At 53.4% G+C, this 16986-nt stretch overlaps 6 protein-coding genes across 6 annotated transcripts; 2 read left to right on the plus strand and 4 right to left on the minus strand.

The window, feature by feature from the left end:
• Positions 1 to 1866: 1866 nt before the first annotated feature.
• SETTUDRAFT_18395 (uncharacterized protein) lies at positions 1867 to 2499 on the minus strand (the record flags this gene model as incomplete). Its single annotated transcript, XM_008021886.1, has 2 exons — positions 1867 to 2343; positions 2389 to 2499. The coding sequence occupies 2 exons, from the start codon at positions 2497 to 2499 to the stop codon at positions 1867 to 1869; spliced, it is 588 nt and encodes a 195-aa protein (XP_008020077.1).
• A 42-nt stretch (positions 2500 to 2541) lies between these two features.
• SETTUDRAFT_18396 (uncharacterized protein) lies at positions 2542 to 6138 on the minus strand (the record flags this gene model as incomplete). The annotated part of the gene is made up of 2 exons (XM_008021887.1): positions 2542 to 4452; positions 4501 to 6138. The coding sequence occupies 2 exons, from the start codon at positions 6136 to 6138 to the stop codon at positions 2542 to 2544; spliced, it is 3549 nt and encodes a 1182-aa protein (XP_008020078.1).
• A 319-nt stretch (positions 6139 to 6457) lies between these two features.
• SETTUDRAFT_30242 (uncharacterized protein) lies at positions 6458 to 7401 on the minus strand (the record flags this gene model as incomplete). The annotated part of the gene is made up of 2 exons (XM_008022020.1): positions 6458 to 7309; positions 7336 to 7401. The coding sequence occupies 2 exons, from the start codon at positions 7399 to 7401 to the stop codon at positions 6458 to 6460; spliced, it is 918 nt and encodes a 305-aa protein (XP_008020211.1).
• A 2082-nt stretch (positions 7402 to 9483) lies between these two features.
• Positions 9484 to 11502, plus strand: SETTUDRAFT_152775 (uncharacterized protein; the record flags this gene model as incomplete). Its single annotated transcript, XM_008022626.1, has 6 exons — positions 9484 to 9652; positions 9733 to 9970; positions 10137 to 10269; positions 10324 to 10395; positions 10473 to 10727; positions 10900 to 11502. The coding sequence occupies 6 exons, from the start codon at positions 9484 to 9486 to the stop codon at positions 11500 to 11502; spliced, it is 1470 nt and encodes a 489-aa protein (XP_008020817.1).
• A 42-nt stretch (positions 11503 to 11544) lies between these two features.
• SETTUDRAFT_133519 (uncharacterized protein) lies at positions 11545 to 15583 on the minus strand (the record flags this gene model as incomplete). The annotated part of the gene is made up of 1 exon (XM_008022627.1): positions 11545 to 15583. One exon carries the CDS (start codon positions 15581 to 15583, stop codon positions 12023 to 12025), a length of 3561 nt encoding a protein of 1186 aa, XP_008020818.1. The 3' UTR covers positions 11545 to 12022.
• Positions 15584 to 16572: 989 nt separating this feature from the next.
• Positions 16573 to 16938, plus strand: SETTUDRAFT_79325 (uncharacterized protein; the record flags this gene model as incomplete). The annotated part of the gene is made up of 1 exon (XM_008022145.1): positions 16573 to 16938. A coding segment is annotated over one exon (366 nt), but the record flags the coding sequence as incomplete, so codon positions are not given.
• Between the last annotated feature and the right edge of the window lie 48 nt (positions 16939 to 16986).

A 16986-nucleotide genomic window follows, 5' to 3' on the forward strand; every position in this document is an offset into this window, starting at 1 on the left:
TATATTAAAGCCTATTGATCTCACCACCAAAATATATCGTGATAATATCTATTTGGTGTGGCTCTATAGCCTCGTTTTTAAGGTAGTTTTGGTGAGGCCGCGCGCGCACTTTGTGGTCGCGCGCACTTTGTGGTGGGGCTAGTTATGAATGAAGAACATCTTTCTAGAAAAATGCTTGCTCATGCTGTACCTGTAAGGTCTGTCAAAGGCCGGACATCGCTTCAATATAGTATCCATGCCATTATCGCCTGTCTGTCAGCTCGCTACCAGATCCTGACGAGTTCAAGGAAACGGGGAAAGTATGGCGCATTGTTTCATGCAGGATAATACAATTGCATTCTGTACCTATTTTTGTCCCGTTGAAACAGATTCAATCGAGTGTGAGTGCACCTCATGTCACATCTCTGCTGACGTTGTACTAAGGGTCTAGAATATTGGAATGTGAACATGCCGAACACGTTGGCATGGTCTCCAGAACGGTAGTTTTGGGCCTGTTCGGCTCCGTTCCCGTTTGATTAACGGTAATATTTGGTGGCGCAACACAGAGGTCCGTTTTGTCAATAGCGCAACAGCACCAACAAGATAATGTTACCTAGTGCTTACCGAACCAGTAATTTTTGCTTCTTTGGGCAAACTGGAGTCTCCGTTACCAAAACGAACTTGGCCAGGTACTGCCTGGTCTTGAAAACATCGTTTTTCTGACGTGATTGCGTTGAAGCTTGTTTAGCGAGATTTGATCGAAGTAACCTGTGGAAACTGGCGTTTTGTCGAAGAGCACCTCCGCTCTCCGTGTACCGGAAATAAAGACCAAAGGCGAGCTACTTTGATACAATGTATCTGCACCACTATGACGTATTTTTCAATCTTTGGGGGTTGTGGGACTGGTTTTCCCAGTACACGGAGAGCTCTGTTTCCAATCCTAGCTTTATCCGAACGAGGTTAAGCCTGCCTTCAACGATCAGTCCAGTCGCAAAGTCCGAAAGGCCTTAAGGACGGAGATGAAAACGAACAGGCCCCTGGGTAGAGTCTACATCGGAAATAAATGCGTCGCTTCACAAACATGTATAGGGTATATTCTGGCGTACTTGTCATGTCCAAGGTACAGGGTATGCTAATTCACCGCTGTCTTCTACCATGTACTCTATGCGCTGTGAAGTCCGCTATGTTAGCGCGTCAAAATCACTCATGCTCATTAAACAGATAGATGCGTCGCGTCGTGCGTGCATGGATCGCGTTCTTCATTACTAAGGCAGTCTTAGTGGTTCGCATCAATAATTCCAATGAGCGCATCATAAAGCAAAGCAGTCAAGGCACGAAGTACGTGTGCCGCCCGACAAGGGGAACACGACGATTTGCAGTCCTTATGCCAAGAGTCTATGCGCCGGGTTGGAAAAGCTCTCCCGTCTATGGCCGTCTTCGATGTGTACCTGTCATACATACGGACCATCGCATCACGTGGGCATGCACATGTATCAAACATTCACACATATGTCTGTATTCTGTCGCGCACCCATTGGACGCTTTGCCACTGTGTTCAGTAATAGCTATAGTGTGCGGGTGCGGAATGTAGAATTATGATGTCTTCTTAGTAGATAGAGTTGTACCACTCACCAGAGTCCTCTTGAGCTCCAGCTCAAGAGGATACCTTCTTCTTATCACACTATCTTCTGCATATGACCTGAAGTTTCTAAGAGATGTTGATTCATTGATGCTACATACTGTGTCTAAGTAATTGTTTATTTTCCAGGCCAGGAAGTGGATCCTAGTAAGCAAAAGGCTTGCCATGACCCTGTGCACCGCCTCCATAGTAATCGGCAGCCGCGATGGTGATGATAGGCATTGGTGGCAGTAGGCTACCAAAGCAGACTAGTGCAGTACCTTGTGGTACTGTTCGAGGGCTTCAATCTCGCCGATGGACATGGCCTTGATGCGCTTGGTCTTGTTCAACTGCCGAACGACCTTGGCGATGGGGTGGTCCGCCTTAAGCTTAGACACTGGTGATGTGAACTCGAGTGTTGGTCCGATGAACACTTTCGAAACGCGGGCTCGGGTGGCTGCGACGACGATGCGGCCGTGTTGGAACAGGTGACCGATTACTCCCGTGGTATCAACAGTAACAGAAAACTTGTCTTTGCCCATGAAACAATCGATAGTAGTAATTTCGATGTTCATGAGTTGCTTCGCAAGTTCTTCGTGGCGGATGGCTGCGGCGGCTTGTGCTGCATAGTCGCGCTGGCGGAGGAGGAGGTTGACTTGCGCAATGTATGGCGTGATAATGGCATGCTTCTCGCCTTCAATGTACTTCATGCGCTCCACTGCGTCTTTCATAGCGACAGCAGCCGTCTCGGCGCAGTAGGTCGAGCCATTTGCATCCTTCTAGGGTCTGACCGTTCGCGTGTTGACGAAGATCAGGTTGTTGTTAATGCCCCAAATGCGTTTGTTGATGTCGGCATACTCCTTTGACAGCTTGTTGTCAAAGGAATTTTCGATGGGTACCATGTTCGGCATCTCATTGACCGTTGCGCACAGGTCGAACAGTTCCTAGTTCTTGAAGCGCGAGGATGCGTTTAGGCGGCTAATGCTACCCCCGGTTGATTCGATGCGACCGGCGGTGGAAATCTGAGCGGTCTTGTGGAACGGGTTCAGTTTGGAGTCACTAAAAGCCATGGGCTTCAGTTGGTTTGTCGCACCGGAGAACAAGCGTAAATCGACATTCCAGTAGTGAGAGAAGAACCCCATGGTCTCTGCGTCGTTGGCTCGACCGGCTTCTTCCAAGGCGACGGCGTGTGCGCGGCGTATCATGTTGAACGATGGGTGTGTGGCGACCGACACAGTTGTGCAGATGATGGAAGCTCGCTCGATCAATGCGTCCAGGGCGAGCTTGGTCACCTCTTTGATCTTGGCCTTTGTCTCGAGGTCGATGGTATCCTCGCTGCTGCAGAGATCTCGGTATGCACTAACGATTATCCTAAGCTCCTTTGCCCAGATGTCGCGCTCTGAAGGCGAAAAGGCAGCGCGCAGCTCAGGAGAAGCGGGAAACTCAGGGAAATTTGCCATCTCCATGATGTAAGTAGCTGCCGCACCCTCCAAGCGCTTGAGGCGGAGGTCAGCGATGCCGGGGCTGCCACCAGTGAATGCGGCGATGTAAGCGGCGAGCAGTGAACGTAGGGTAGAGTTCGTGAGATTCGTATTGGGGTCGACGCTGAACCGAGTGCTCTTGCCGTTGGGATTGTATGTTGGGTGGGTCATGGCTTGGACAGCGCTCAGTTCCGACTCCTTGCTGTGTAGGCGGAGTACTAGCGGGCAAGGCAGACCTGTCGCCTTAGCAAACTCCATCGCCATGGGACAGCAGAGCTCGTATTGCGAATCGACTGTCTCGTTTTGCATTGCGGCGATGGTGATGCGACCGCGCTCGACGACCATCTCGTTGGACTTTTGCGGCTCGGGATTGTCTACCTCGATCTTCTTGCCCTTGCCCTTGCCGGCGGGCTCATTGGTGTCCGGCTTCACAGCATCGGCGGCCTTAGCTTCTTCCTTGGCCTTCTTCTCGTGTCGCATGGTGTTGACGATGTTCTCGGGAACCGCGATTCTGCCCATGTACGGCAGCATGGTAAGGATGGCTAGGTATGTCTTGCCGGAGCCAGACGGGCCGTTGATCCATAGGGTATTGTCCTTGGTTCCCTTGCACAACCACTCGTTGAACTGGTCCAGCTGATGTGATCGGAGGAGCGGTCTGATGTAGCCTATGACTTGCTCGCGGAATTCTTCCCCGAGCCTGTGGTACAATGGAGTGGCCTCGGACTGCGTGTGGTCTTTGCATAGGAAGAGGTTTCGAGCGGCGCTCAGTCGTCGCTCCTTCTCAGTGTAGATCTCCTTCAGTTTTCCAGGGATTTCCATCTTCGCAATGTTGTTCATGATGCGCTTGCACTCCTTCTCATTCTTTCGGGTAGATATTATGATCTTCCGGTTGCAATTGGCACGTGTCCACTTGACGAGCTCCGCGGTCGTTATTCTTTCCAGATGGGACGCTGTCAGAGTGCTGTACTCTTTCAGGTCGACGATTCTTTCGTCCTTGCAGGGACGCTCGATGACAATGTTGGTCATCCCCATTGGTGTGGCCCCCGTTGGGTGGGTGACCTTGCCGTGCCATGCATTCTCATCCGACGAGTTCTCAGAGTCAGGGTGCAGGTCGATCATGACGGGATCGCCGGGCATCAGACGGGGCTTTGTTTGATCTCGCTCGATCACAGCTTGGATGTGGTATGCCATGAAAACTTTTGCGTCTTTTTTCTGCGTGGCAGGTACTGGGACCATTGCGGCTTTGGCAGTGTAGTGGTGGTCTTCCACCGAGGAGCGCTGTTCGATGAGCGCGGCGAGGCCAGTCTGTCGCTTGCAGTCATTCCAACTCTCGTACTGAATCTGTGGAATTGCCGTGAACTTGGGGAGCTCCATCTTGGGCTTGACTCAAGTATGGGTAAGGGAGGGGTTGTATGGATCCACAAAAAAGTCGTTCAAAGGGTCGTATCGACACAGCTTCTTGAACTCTTGGACCAGGCCTTCGATCTGGCTGGGCAGTGAGATGTTGCGGAGGAGCATGAATACCATTGTGGGTATCTTTGCGACGATGCGGAGGTCCTTGACCAGAGGGGGAACATCCCGGTTCTCGGTGAGGAGGTTGGTTGTGCTGTCCATTCCGTTCAACTTGATAGTGACGAGGTACAGTCGGGATCCGGAAACCTGGATCGATCCATACAGGTTTCGGTAGTAGTCTTTAACCTTTGTCGTTTGTGGGAAGATCTTTTCCAGTGATGACTGCCATGCCTTATCTGAGACATCAACCACTCGGTGAGTGGTGGCGTATTGTGTCTCTTCCATGTCGTCGTCGCGGGGGCCGCAGGTGTTGAGGTAGGTGAGTTCGATGCGTGATTTGTGGCATGGCTGCGCTTCGGGCACTGCTTCGTCGCGGTAGTTGACAGTGTGGCGGATGGCCATGTGTGATTGGACGTTGGGGTTTACAGTGATCTGCAATCGGGCGTAGTTATCCTCGTTTTGCTCGCGCTTCTCGGCTATGGCGGGCTTCTGGTGGACGTTCTCGATGGGGCGCGCGATGCGGCGGAAAGCGTCGGCCTTCTCTGCCAGACGGCGGTTGCGCTTCTCAAGGCGCTGTTTCGGAGTCATGTCGTCGTCGTGAGGCTCCTTGTCTTCCTGGGGCCTGAGCTTCTCTAGATCTTCTTCGATCAGGCGCAGCGGAGTAACTGGTATAAGACCTGTAGACACGACCAGGTGCTCTTGGCATATCACATCTTCAACCTTCTTGACGGAGGTCAGCATCTTTCGGCTGTACACGAGCCAGTCGCGGAACTCCTTGATCTTGGCGGGAAGCAGTTGACCGTTCTCATCGCGGCAATGGGGGCGGGAGGCGAGGAACTTGTGAAGCTCGATCATGATTTGGTCTCCGTTCGGGTAGAAGACCTTGGCGAGCTCTTGCTTTGCGTCGGCGACGTGCTGCTTCGCGGTAGTTCGCAGACTCGCGCTGACCTCTTCGCGGTCGAAGCCTTGCATATCGGTGGTGCGGTATGTGGTGAGAGACTTGGCGCGGGGACGACGACCAACTGTCACATCAAGCGTGTCGAGTAGGTGCTCCCATACTGGGATTCCCTTCTCTTTGGCAGTGTCAGTCGTGTCCTTGATGTTGTCCCTCAGCTCCTCGGGGAGTGTGACGCCACTGTTGAACAACAACTCCACGGTATTTTGAGCAGGTGGGCCATCAGGCAGTGTCAGCTGGGTGCCGTTCGCTATACGCTGCCTCCGACGTCTCCTGGTGCGCTTCGACATCTCCTCATCATGCTTGGGCTTGACCTTCACCATCGCCCTGCCCCTTGGGGAGATGAATGGCTTGGCCTTCTTGATGAGCTCGAGGTCGTTGCGATTTGACAGCAAGGGGGCAACGTTGAGGTCGGGAGCATGGATCTCTGTGGCAGTGATCAATCCCTCAGTGTTCTTGGGGATGATGTAGGAAACCATGGCAATGTGCTCGCGTTGGTGGAACTTGGATGGCATTGCCTTGCCGACATCTTCTTCTCGGATGTCACCTTCGTCGTCCTTGCCGACGTGTGCCTCAAAGGTGTCGAGGTTCATGATGATGATGACGTTGTGGGTGGAATGAATTGGGGTAGGGGCGTGAAGAAGTAATTGCTTTGACAAGGTGTATAGCAGTGCGTACTTGCTGGGGAGTAGAGAGAGCGGGGTGAGAAGGTGGAGAGGTGGTTGGGTGGGGGAAGGCGAGAGTTTTGTAGTGGCGTTGTTTGCTCCTTCCGAGTCTCGCTCTCGGTTGCCTAGCCACCTGCCTTCACCGTGAGAGTGAAGGCAGTAAATTTTTTGTTGTGACGTAATTGTAGATTGTTATTGTGCCCGATCGCGTAGTGGTGTCGGAATGTTGTCTTAGCAGTGACTGTCCCTAGGTAGTCTTCGCCAGGGAACGCATCCGGCGTGGGTTGCCTAACACTGTTCCCATGCGTCGACTATCTCGAGACAGTCCCGCCTGAACGCGTTCTTGGCAATGCGTTCCAAGAGCTTGAAGGGGCCAGTCTTGATCACATAGAGGGCGGACGAGTGGGGGTGGAAACACCCGTACCAGGAACGGCGGAAGCATTGGTCTTGTCGTGAGCTTCTGTGTCGGAGTCAGACTCGTCCACTCACTCATCCTCATCCTCAGCGGACACGTCCCGTCAGTGAGGTCCTTGAAATCGCCCGCCTTTACCCGTGCCTCTATGATGCCTGGCACGTCCTTCCGGTTGGGTGGTAGGATACTGCGAATCTGGCTGCGAAGAAACTCCATGTATCCCTCGTTCTGATGGTCCTTCTTTTTTCGAAGCTCGCGCTGCAAACGGAGAGTAGGAGAACGTGCCTCTGGGATTAGCGGACGGCAAGCCTTGCCTTTGCAGCGGACACAGCTCTTGCCCTTGTAGACCTTGTCATTGAAGCAGTCGCCTTTGGTTTTGTTGGCAGGAAGACTCTGTGCACAGCCGCCACAAGAATACTTGCGACGATGACCAGGAACAAACGTCTTGTGAGGCGGACCTGGTGAAGCGGGAAGAGGACGTTCCGGTGCAGTGTTTACCATGGTGTGTGTAGAATTGCTCTCCTTGGCGGCAAAACCTGTAGAAGTGGAGGAGGCGCGAGAAAGCTCTGGTGACTTGGGTGGCAGATGCTTCGACTCGTTCTCACCAGTTTGACGCTTTTTGGAAGGGGTGTCAGGCGGCGGAACCCTTTCATGCTTTGTCGTGCTGGACGCAGGATGATCGAAATCCTGATGGGTGTTGTTGATTGTCTCACGAGCATCTTCCACTTTATCTGCGAGAACTGATACAAGTAAAGCCGACGGGTTAGGTGAAGAGGCATGGCGTCGGTGCTGATTGATTGCGCGCTCGTGTTCTAGCGGCTGGATGTTTGCAACGGCACAATGCAAAGAAGCCAAAGAAGAAGCAGAACAAGTGGTGGGTTGGGGTGCTGTCGAGGAGGACAAGGACACTCGGTTGTGCCGGCATCCTGGTCTGTCGAACGGCGGGGACCGTCGGTCCTGTTCAAGGTTGATGCCAAGGTCATATCACTCTCGTGAGCTTATATGCGGCATGAAGTTGACGGGGGTTTTTCGATAGACCTCGGGTCAGTCGATGAGCAGCGGAGCTCGATCGATTTGTAAATTCCGTTCGGTAGATTTATTTTGCCGCATTTGGCAGGTTGCGTGTCGGGCTGGACCTCGCGGTGCCGCGACTTTCAACGACGACCGCGCAATGCGATCGGTGGGGGCGCTCTACTTGGTGTAGGCGGGAGGCACTGCACAATACAGATCAAAAGTTATTAGAAATTAACAATTAGACATTAGATACCGCACACGATACAGAAACCAAAAGCAAGTAACAAAATGGTGGTGAGAATGAGAATAGTGCGGTACTGGTTGTGGTAAAAACAGCCTGTGAGGTAAGAGCGCGGTTTTCTGTCGAGGCGCTATGCCCCATCGGGCAAGGCTACGAACCCTACCGAATTCTACTTCACCACTAATCCACACTCACCATGGCCGCCGAATCGGGCAGAAGAAAAAGATAATTCTATGCTCAGCGCCTTCGCAACTAGCGGCGCGCGTTATGCACCTGTATCATGCGCTTCGCGGCTCGATTCTTGATGTTTTAGGCGATCTGTACCTTCCGCATGTAGTATACGAAGGAGCTCGTATTTTCTGTGTCCCCACCTAGCCCAACTGCTTGACCAAACAACATGAGGACAAACTACGAGAATTCTCAGGCCAGCAGTGTACTGATACCTAAGATACACAGTATTTTCTCTCGGAATACCATGCTCTGCTGACAGAGCTGCTCAAACCCTGTACATTCCTAGGCTTCATTTGTTTTTACTTGTCGAAGCGTGGGGTCTTTAGAAAGCTCGTTACACTGTTTGTGTCTTCAGCTATGGGTTAGTATTCCAGCTAGAAAGTTATGGAAAATTGATTGTCTGTTTGTGCTGCTTTTTAGATTATTCGGCATCATCAGACAGCCAATACTCTACACGTCTTTCACATATGGCAACGCCTCCACGGGTATCAACTGTGGATTCGACCAAGGATGTAAACCGAGCAATGTTGTTTTGATGTACTTTAGTGCTGATGAATGAATTTTTAGAGGGTGACCAACGTTGACGATGGCTTAATAGGGATAGCAAAGATGGTGCAGCGTTCAAAGGTAGCTCAAGCAGTCTGTATGCGCTGCAAATAAGCTAGATTGCTAGTATCCACATGAGCGTCTTGGTCTGTCTTTTTGAAATATGCAGATGCGACCGATTGCTGCATGTAAATGTCTCACCATATTACCGCCTTGGACAAGACAGCTGCTGATGCTATCAGATGTGTTTATCCCTTACTTATCGGCGTTCAATCACAACAGCTTTTTACTCGCCGCACAGCCCTAAAAAATATTGTAGAAAACCAAACCACCGAATTCAGCAAATCCAAATGTCATAAAATCCAGGTTCTCTATCTGTCTCATCACATTTGTGTCTGCAAGTTCTAGACGTCAACATAACTGCTTCCCAGCAATGATGTTCAGCCTCTTACTCTTCGCGGCTAGCACCAAACGGATACACAATCACGACATCCCACCCCTCGATTTCGTATTCTGACCGAGCATCAACAACCCATGCAAAGTCTTTCCAGGATGTCCAAAAACTCATTGGACCATATCTGCCGCCAGTGTCGCTTCAACGTTGACATTGGTCGCGCTCCCCAATGACAGCTCGCTATTACACCCCCATGCTTGCACAAGCTCCTGCGGCCAAGATAACCCGAGGTCCTACGCTGCTCAAGCCACGTTCTTGCATCATTGGAGAAATTGTGGGTCAGAAAGGGTATATTGCACGGGGATAAATAGAGAGTCTGTCGCGCTGCGCAGCTAGAACAAGATGCTGTTCGTATGAAGTGACCATCGACACACCATGGCGGAGGAAAAGTCTACGGCAGTCCCAGACTCCAGCACCAGCGAATCCGACGCCGAGATTGCCGTTAATTCCGTGGATGAAAAGAAACTCCTGCGAAAACTCGATTGGAAACTTCTGCCTGCAGTCTCAATCCTCTATCTCCTCTCGTTTCTCGACCGCAGCAATGGTACAACAGCCTCCCTCCTCTCTTTCTCTGATTAGATAATACATAAGAAGGTGAAATGAGAAGCTAACCAGCAAAAATAGTCGCCAACGCACGCATCGAGGGCCTCACAACCGACCTGCACATGACGGGGAACCAATACCTCACGGGCCTGACTCTCTACTTCATCGGCTACGTCTTGTTCGAGATACCATGCAACATTGTGCTCAAGCGAACGACGCCGAAATTCTGGCTACCCACCCTGACGATTGCATGGGGTATTGTCGCGACGCTGATGGGCGTAACGCAGAATCTCGCTGGCTTCTTCGTGGTGCGGTTTTTGTAAGTACAGTAGTACTTAACACTGCTTTTCCTATTTTTTCAGAGAAGTATCACTGGGTAAATAGACCGTTGTTGAGTCATTTTTCGGGAAAAGAGATGATGAGTAGGATACAGGATACAGAAGAGAGAAAGAGAAAAGGTTAAACAACTAACCCTGCTCGTCTAGTCTTGGACTCACAGAGTCCGGCCTCTTCCCAGGCGTCGTGTACTATCTGAGTATGTGGTACAAGCGCAATGAGCGACAATACCGCATCTCGCTCTTCTTCAGCTGTGCCTCTCTCGCGGGAGCTTTTGGCGGCGTAAGTTCAAATCCGCTATTTGAAATACTAGATCTACTAACACTGCCGACAAAGATACTCGCCTGGGGCATCGCCCACATGCACAACGTCGGAGGCTACGCCGGTTGGCGCTGGATCTTTATTCTCGTACGAAACCCATCCCTTCGCTACCTACCTATCTACACGACAATCAACCAGATACTAACACGGTTTACACCAAAAAGGAAGGGCTCGCCACAGTCCTCATCGGGACCGCCGCCTACGCCTTCATCCCCAACTACCCCAACAGCGCGCCGTGGCTCACGCCCTCTGAACGCAGCGTGATCCACACGCGACTGAAAAGCGACAGCGACGCCACCAACGACGAGGCGTTTTCATGGTCTGAAGTCGGGCTCGCGGTGCAAGATGTCAAAGTGTGGCTTTATGCCTTTGCATTTCATACCATGAGTTTGCCGCTGTATACGCTGTCTTTGTTTCTGGTATGTCCCTTTTTTCTTCTTCTTCTTCTTCTTCTTCTCCTCTTTCTTCCTTTCTCGGTATACTTACATACATACATACCTATCTACTTACGTACACATTCACCTTTTCTTCTTCTTCTTCTGACATACGAACTACCTACTCCATTCCCCCCCGGACTAATACATTTGACAGCCAACCATAATCCGCGACATGGGCTACACATCTGCGCAATCGCAACTTCTCACGATCCCGCCGTACGCCGCGGCCACGCTTCTAACGCTCATGATTGCGATTCTGTCGTCGCGCGCGCGGCTCCGCGCGCCCTTCATCCTGGGCACGACGTCGCTCGCGATAACCGGCTATGTCATCCTGCTCGCGAACACGGCGCCGAGAACGCGTCCGGGCTTGTCGTACGCGGGCACCGTGTTGGCGGCAGTGGGGATTTATCCGTCCGTGGCGCTCGTGCTGTGCTGGCCGGCGGTCAATGTGAGTGCGCAGACGAAGCGCGCGACGGCGAATGCGCTGCAGATTAGCATTGGGAATCTGGGCGCCGTCATGGGAACGCAGTTGTATCGCGCGGGCGACGGGCCGCGGTACATCGTGGGGCATTCGGTTGCGCTGGGGTATTTGGCTGCGAATCTCGGGGTCGTGAGCGTGCTGTGGGTGGTGCTTTTGAGGGAGAATGCGCAGAAAGAAAGGGTGTTGGCGGATGAGGCACGACGACATGGTCATGGGGACGACGAAGATTCGCTGGCGCTGGGAGATGGGGATCCGAGATGGAAGTTCCAGATATGAAGCGAGTGACGAGCATGAGAAGGCTCTGATGGCAGTTTGATCCGAGTATATATTATTATATATGTAGATTTCCAAGTCCAACTTCAAGCCTAATTGTATACGGTGAAAGCAAACCCGGAACAAAAAAAATCAGCCGCTGAAAAAAAAAGACTGGGTACATCTAAGCCCTCTAACAGGGGCATGCAAAAGATGATGCTTGTGAACAACAAACAAAAAGGTATCTCTCGTATTCGTAATGTGCGTCATCCCACGCCTCTCCGTAAAAGAAGGACCAGCCTCTTCCTTTGTTATCTCCCCCCTTCCTTGGGCCAGAAAGTCCTGTACTGTATGCATTTCTCCGGTGCCCATCATGTACACGTATTATGCAGCCATCCCGCAGAGGCCCCGAGGCCTCCAGGCTGCCTAGAGTAAAAAAACGCCTTGCAAATGCAAATTGGATGACGAACAAACCTCCAGTCTCGACTCTTTCTCCTTCTTCCTGGAAAGGAGAGCCGGTAATAATGCTTCGCCGATAAGAATGTTAGATGCGTCCGCCTTCGACAATCTGCCTGCCGACTAGTTCCAATTCACCGCTTTCAGCAGTGCGTCTGCGTTCCAGAACCCATCTTCCTTCGCCAGCTTCATCGTGTTCACGAACATATGTCACGCTGTCCGCTGCACTGCCTTTTCTGCTGTGTGCACGATTCCATCCGCCGGCGCTGCCACTGCCACTCGGAGTGATTGGAGACGAGGTCGAGACGGGACTAAGGACCACGCTTTGTCTCCGCCCTACGCCAGGTGTGGAGTTGCTCGGTGCAGTTGGCGAGGAAAGAGAAGTATCAATGGATGGTGGAGCAGGCGGGCGGTTGTGGTTCTGACTTAGAAATGGCGACGGCAACGGCATTGGAAAGGGCGACATAGGGAGCGACACGTTAGAGGGTGATGGAACAGACAAACCACCTGGTGACATGGCATAGCTCAAGAAAAGTTCCGACATTGGTGGCAGGAGTGGCGCTTCATTGGCAATGCCATGCCCAGTTGGACTCGGGAGGCTGTGGTGATCATTGCTTGTTGTGGGGTTCTCCACGCGTTCGCCAAAGTCGACATTGTCTTCACTGAAGCGATCAGACTCGTACCCGCCATTAACAGCATCCATGAGTCCTGAGTCGCCTTCCTCCTCGTCGCCGTAGTGATTATCCGGATACTCTGGTATGGTAGTCGTGGGAAAAGATGGGCTCTCCACAGGGCTGGACGAGTGCTCCTTCATGCGGTTGCCTACAGGGCTCGAGGAACGAGGAACGAATTGCATGCCCAGAGGCGACGAGGTGCGCGGACTGTTAGCCGTGCTGCCCGGTAGACTAGCACCGCTACCACCGAAAGCTCCCTTGCGCAGCCTCATCAACGTATCCATACTCATGTCTTCATCTTCTCCAGGGAAGCCATACGGACTCATACGGGCGAGCTGTGCTAGCGCAGGACTGGTGATGGATGGCTGACCATCCCGGAACTGGTTCAGACTGATGAATGAGTTGCGCGTGCTGTATTCGCTTCGCTCCGTAATGGGCGTCAAGTTGGGTTCCCTGACAGCGTTGCGTCCACTGACGGTTCGACCAAGCCCGGATGGGCCAAAGAAGCCACCCCAAGCACTCGGAGATTCGCCAACGGCAGATGCATAAAAACCAAACTCTTGGCCATAGAAGCCTTCGTCGTCATATGCCAGCGCCTCAGCGTTTGCTGCAGCGATAATGGGATCGTCTTCGAGGGCCGAGTCAAAGTCGCTGTAGTCATAGTCGTCTACAAAGCTGGAGCTCATGCCGTATATATCGTCGTCCTGCGGGAAGCTGATCGTGTCCATGCTGAAGCGGCCGTCATCAGGCACCAAGCTGGGCCTTGATTGACTAACAGAAGAGGGATCGTCAGTGTCAGACGGAGGCTGACCCGCGTCGACGCTCGCCTTTCTGTCAAACCGGCCAGCAGCCTCGGCGCGGATTGCGGCATCTGCGAGTGCACTATGGTAGGCGCTGAGATTCTCAAAGCTGGGCACGGGCATTTGCTGCGCGATAGAAGTCTTGTGCGCAAGAGAAGGCTGAGACTTGATGAGATGTCTGGAAACCGTATCATCGTCCGCGTCGTAGCCAGTCTCGGAGTTGGAGACATCGTACGGGCGAGGCTGTCCGTCTGCGGGAAATTTGACTTTTCTCTCAAAGAGTGGCCCGTCGGGGTCATCAAAGACACTTTCGTCGAATTCGGTTGGTTCCACATCTTCTTGGTCGCCAATGAGGCCGTCGTCAAAGTACAAGTCGTCGTCAAGGTCAACATTACTCGGTACCGGCTTGTTGGTAGCAGGGGCGGCCTCGGCGGGTGCGTCGGCAGGCTTGACGGGCGCAGAGCCGTTAACCTCTCCTTGAGCATGATTCAAGCCCAGTCCGTGTGTCTTGGCATCTGTTTCATTCTGCTGATTAATCGGATTACCAATACCTGGTATCGGGTACTGCTGGAACATTTGCCCTGGCAGGGCGAATGCAATCGGGTTACCATTCATGTCGACAGGTATCTGCATCTGACCAAGCGCATAATTCATTGGGTTGTGCATGCCTTGCTGTAACGACAAAGACGAAAAGTCGAGATTGTTTATGCCAGAGTCGAGCGTCTGGTTGCCCAGGCCACCGGTATATTCGTCCTCTTCACCAAGCATTGGGATTTCTTCGTCAAAGCCGCCATCCATGTCGTCGTAGTCATCCATGCCGTACTCGTCGTATCCATCGTCGATGGAGTGAGTAGACATGCGCGCCTGCTTCTTCTCCGCCTCTTTTGCCTTGTGTCGCTCCTCCAGCAGCTTTTCCTGCGCAGAATCAGTGCCTCCCGAAATTTGAAAACTGAACCTTGACGCCCTGCTGCTGAAATGCGCAGGCAGTCCGGCTGGCTGGAAAGAGGGGTCGGTGACGGAAGTGGCTCGAGACCGTGCAGGCGGAGGCGTTGCTTTTGTTGATTTCTTCTTCCGCGGCGTGACGTCGGTAGAAACATCCAGTGGATCATCCGACTCTTGTACTGGCGACAGGATTGAATTCCCGCCATCAACTGCCTGGAATGGCCGAGGCGGCGGCGATGATTTCGGCGGCGGCGGTGGGAGCGGCGACTTTCTAGGAGGCAGCGGAACCAAAGATGACTGGTCCGGAGGAAACTGTACCGAGTTTCTTGCTAAGAAGTCCTTGTTTGCTAGCTGTTCTGCTCGTATTGCGGCCTGTGACTGCTCGTAGCTTATATCATCATCAAAATGCTCACGGAACACGGGCGTGTGCTCTTTCTCTATCTTGGGCGGACTGGCACGAGCCACTTCAGGCTGGACCTCGCCTCCTTCAGACGATGTATTGTACGAGTAGCCTCTGTTTAGCCTCGGCGCATTGAAGTCGTGCACGATTTTCCCGCGGATGCTGGGGTCGTAGTTATCTGGCATGGGTGGCAGGTTGGAGGGCGAGCGCTGGGTGACGAGCGATTCGTCTGAAAGGGGGTCCAGTGTCTGGGCAGACTTGCGCCGCATGAGGAGCGACATTGGATTCCGCAGGGTGAGGCGGGACTTTGACTTTTGGGGCGGGGCCGTGGGAGTTGATGTTCCTTTGGAGTGACCAGTCAGCTTGTCGCTGATGCCGCTCAGCAGCGAAGGTTGCGACTTTGAGTATAGCGAGTAGGTGGGAGAAATGACAGAGGAGCCCAGGTGAGTGGATGAATGCGAGGGGGTCTCGGACGGCGGAGGCATGCTTCCTCTGTTGGAGCGCGCAGAGAGCGGCTTTTCGTCATGTCTCTGGGGCTCAGGCATGTGCGGATGCGACGAGGAGCTCGGCGGGGCCAACCTGTCGAGCTTGGAGGCGACGCGGGCAATGGGCGGCAGCTTGGGGGGATAGGGCGAGATGGGCGAGCCAGAAGTGAAGCTGACATTATCATGGAGGCGCGGCGACGACAAGTACTCTGTGCTATGCGACGCTGGCGAGGGGAGTGGGTAAGGAGTGGGGCTTGGGACGGGCTCTGGAGAGGCGAGCGTCGAGGCATTGCGCTTCGCGTGGCCGTGGCGGAGCTTGGAGAACATGCTCGAGCCCGTGGGCGCCATGGCTGTGTTTTGTCTGTGCCGCACGGCCAATGTCGCGTAGCCTCGATTTTTTTTGGATTTCCTTACGCGACGGCGAGAAACGGGGCTGGACGGCCGGAGTAGGCTGAATTGGGGGAGGAGAAAGTGGAGGGGCGCGGCGATTCTTTTTTTTTGGGGGGGGGGGGGGAGGGGGGAGTTGGAGGGTCTTGTCGTGCCTCTCAGCGAGGCCGGGCGCCGAAACACACCATCACCGGGTAGCGGCAAAAGGGAAACTTGACGCGTGGGTGGAGATCAGATGATGGGGGTGGCTGGAGTTGGGAGAGAGATGAGGAGAGGGCCAGGCTGCGGGCGTGGTGTAGCCGTGGTGGCGGTGGTGGTAGTGGTGGTAGTAGGCGCGGGTCGACGAGGGCATGCAGGAGGGGCGGTGGTGCTAACAGCGATGGGGTAAGCGACGGGGTAAGCGCTGGCGGGGCGGCGACCGAGGAGAGAGAACGGGAGAGAGAGAGGGAGAGAGAGACACACAATGGGCGTGTGTGTATGGGTGAATGCGCAGGCGGAAAGGCTGGCCGCGTGTGGCTTTGATGGCGTCGGCTTATGCGACGTCCACGCCCAACGTCTTCCAAGATTCATGCAAGGCAGCCACTAGCAGGGGAGCCTCGCCCGCCATGCCGTCCCCACCACGCTCTTGCAACGCTCTTGCAACGGCTTTGGCGTGCACGCTCGCCCATGGCCACCACCACATGCCGTCTCTCGACAGCTGCCACGCATGGGACGCCCGGCCTCTCAACGCCCCCATCGTCAGGCCCGGCGCACGCCTCGGCCTCTCGCCGCACAAGGGCGCCGCGCGAACGTGTATATGTCTGTATGTACGGAGGTGACTGTCAAAAGTTCTTGCTAGCGCCACGCTAAGCCGCCAGCCTATCGGCCCGACTATTCTTTGCGCCCACACCAATTTTTTGAAGCTGGCGATAGCTTGTATACTCATTTTTTTTGAGTGTTTTTGATCTACCATGGCTCAAAATACGGATATATCGACCCGCTCTTTTATTGTTGCATTGAAGTCACCTTTTGGTGGCAAATCTACACGCGAAATCGCAGAAATGACAGGCATATCGCCGCGTACGATCGACTCAATTTATGGTAGAGCCTGCCAGCGAGGCTTTGAGCCTAACGCACGCCTAATTAAGATCCTTCCGCAGTACCTCGAAGATGCCCCGCGCGCAGGCCGCCCTCGTAAACAAGAAGAAATACACGACGCTACTCTTAAGAACGTACGCCGCGATAGGTATGGGAGAGAGAAGAGCTGCGCTGATATTGCTGGTGATCTTAGTGTTCACGGCTACAACGTCTCGTCGTCCACCGTATGGAGAGTCCTTCGAGCAGCCGGTTACAACAAGACGAAGCCGACGAGGAAGCCTGGGTTG

The sequence above is a fragment of the Exserohilum turcica genome (genome assembly GCF_000359705.1).
Source record: "Exserohilum turcica Et28A unplaced genomic scaffold SETTUscaffold_1, whole genome shotgun sequence".
Lineage (NCBI taxonomy): Eukaryota > Fungi > Ascomycota > Dothideomycetes > Pleosporales > Pleosporaceae > Exserohilum > Exserohilum turcicum.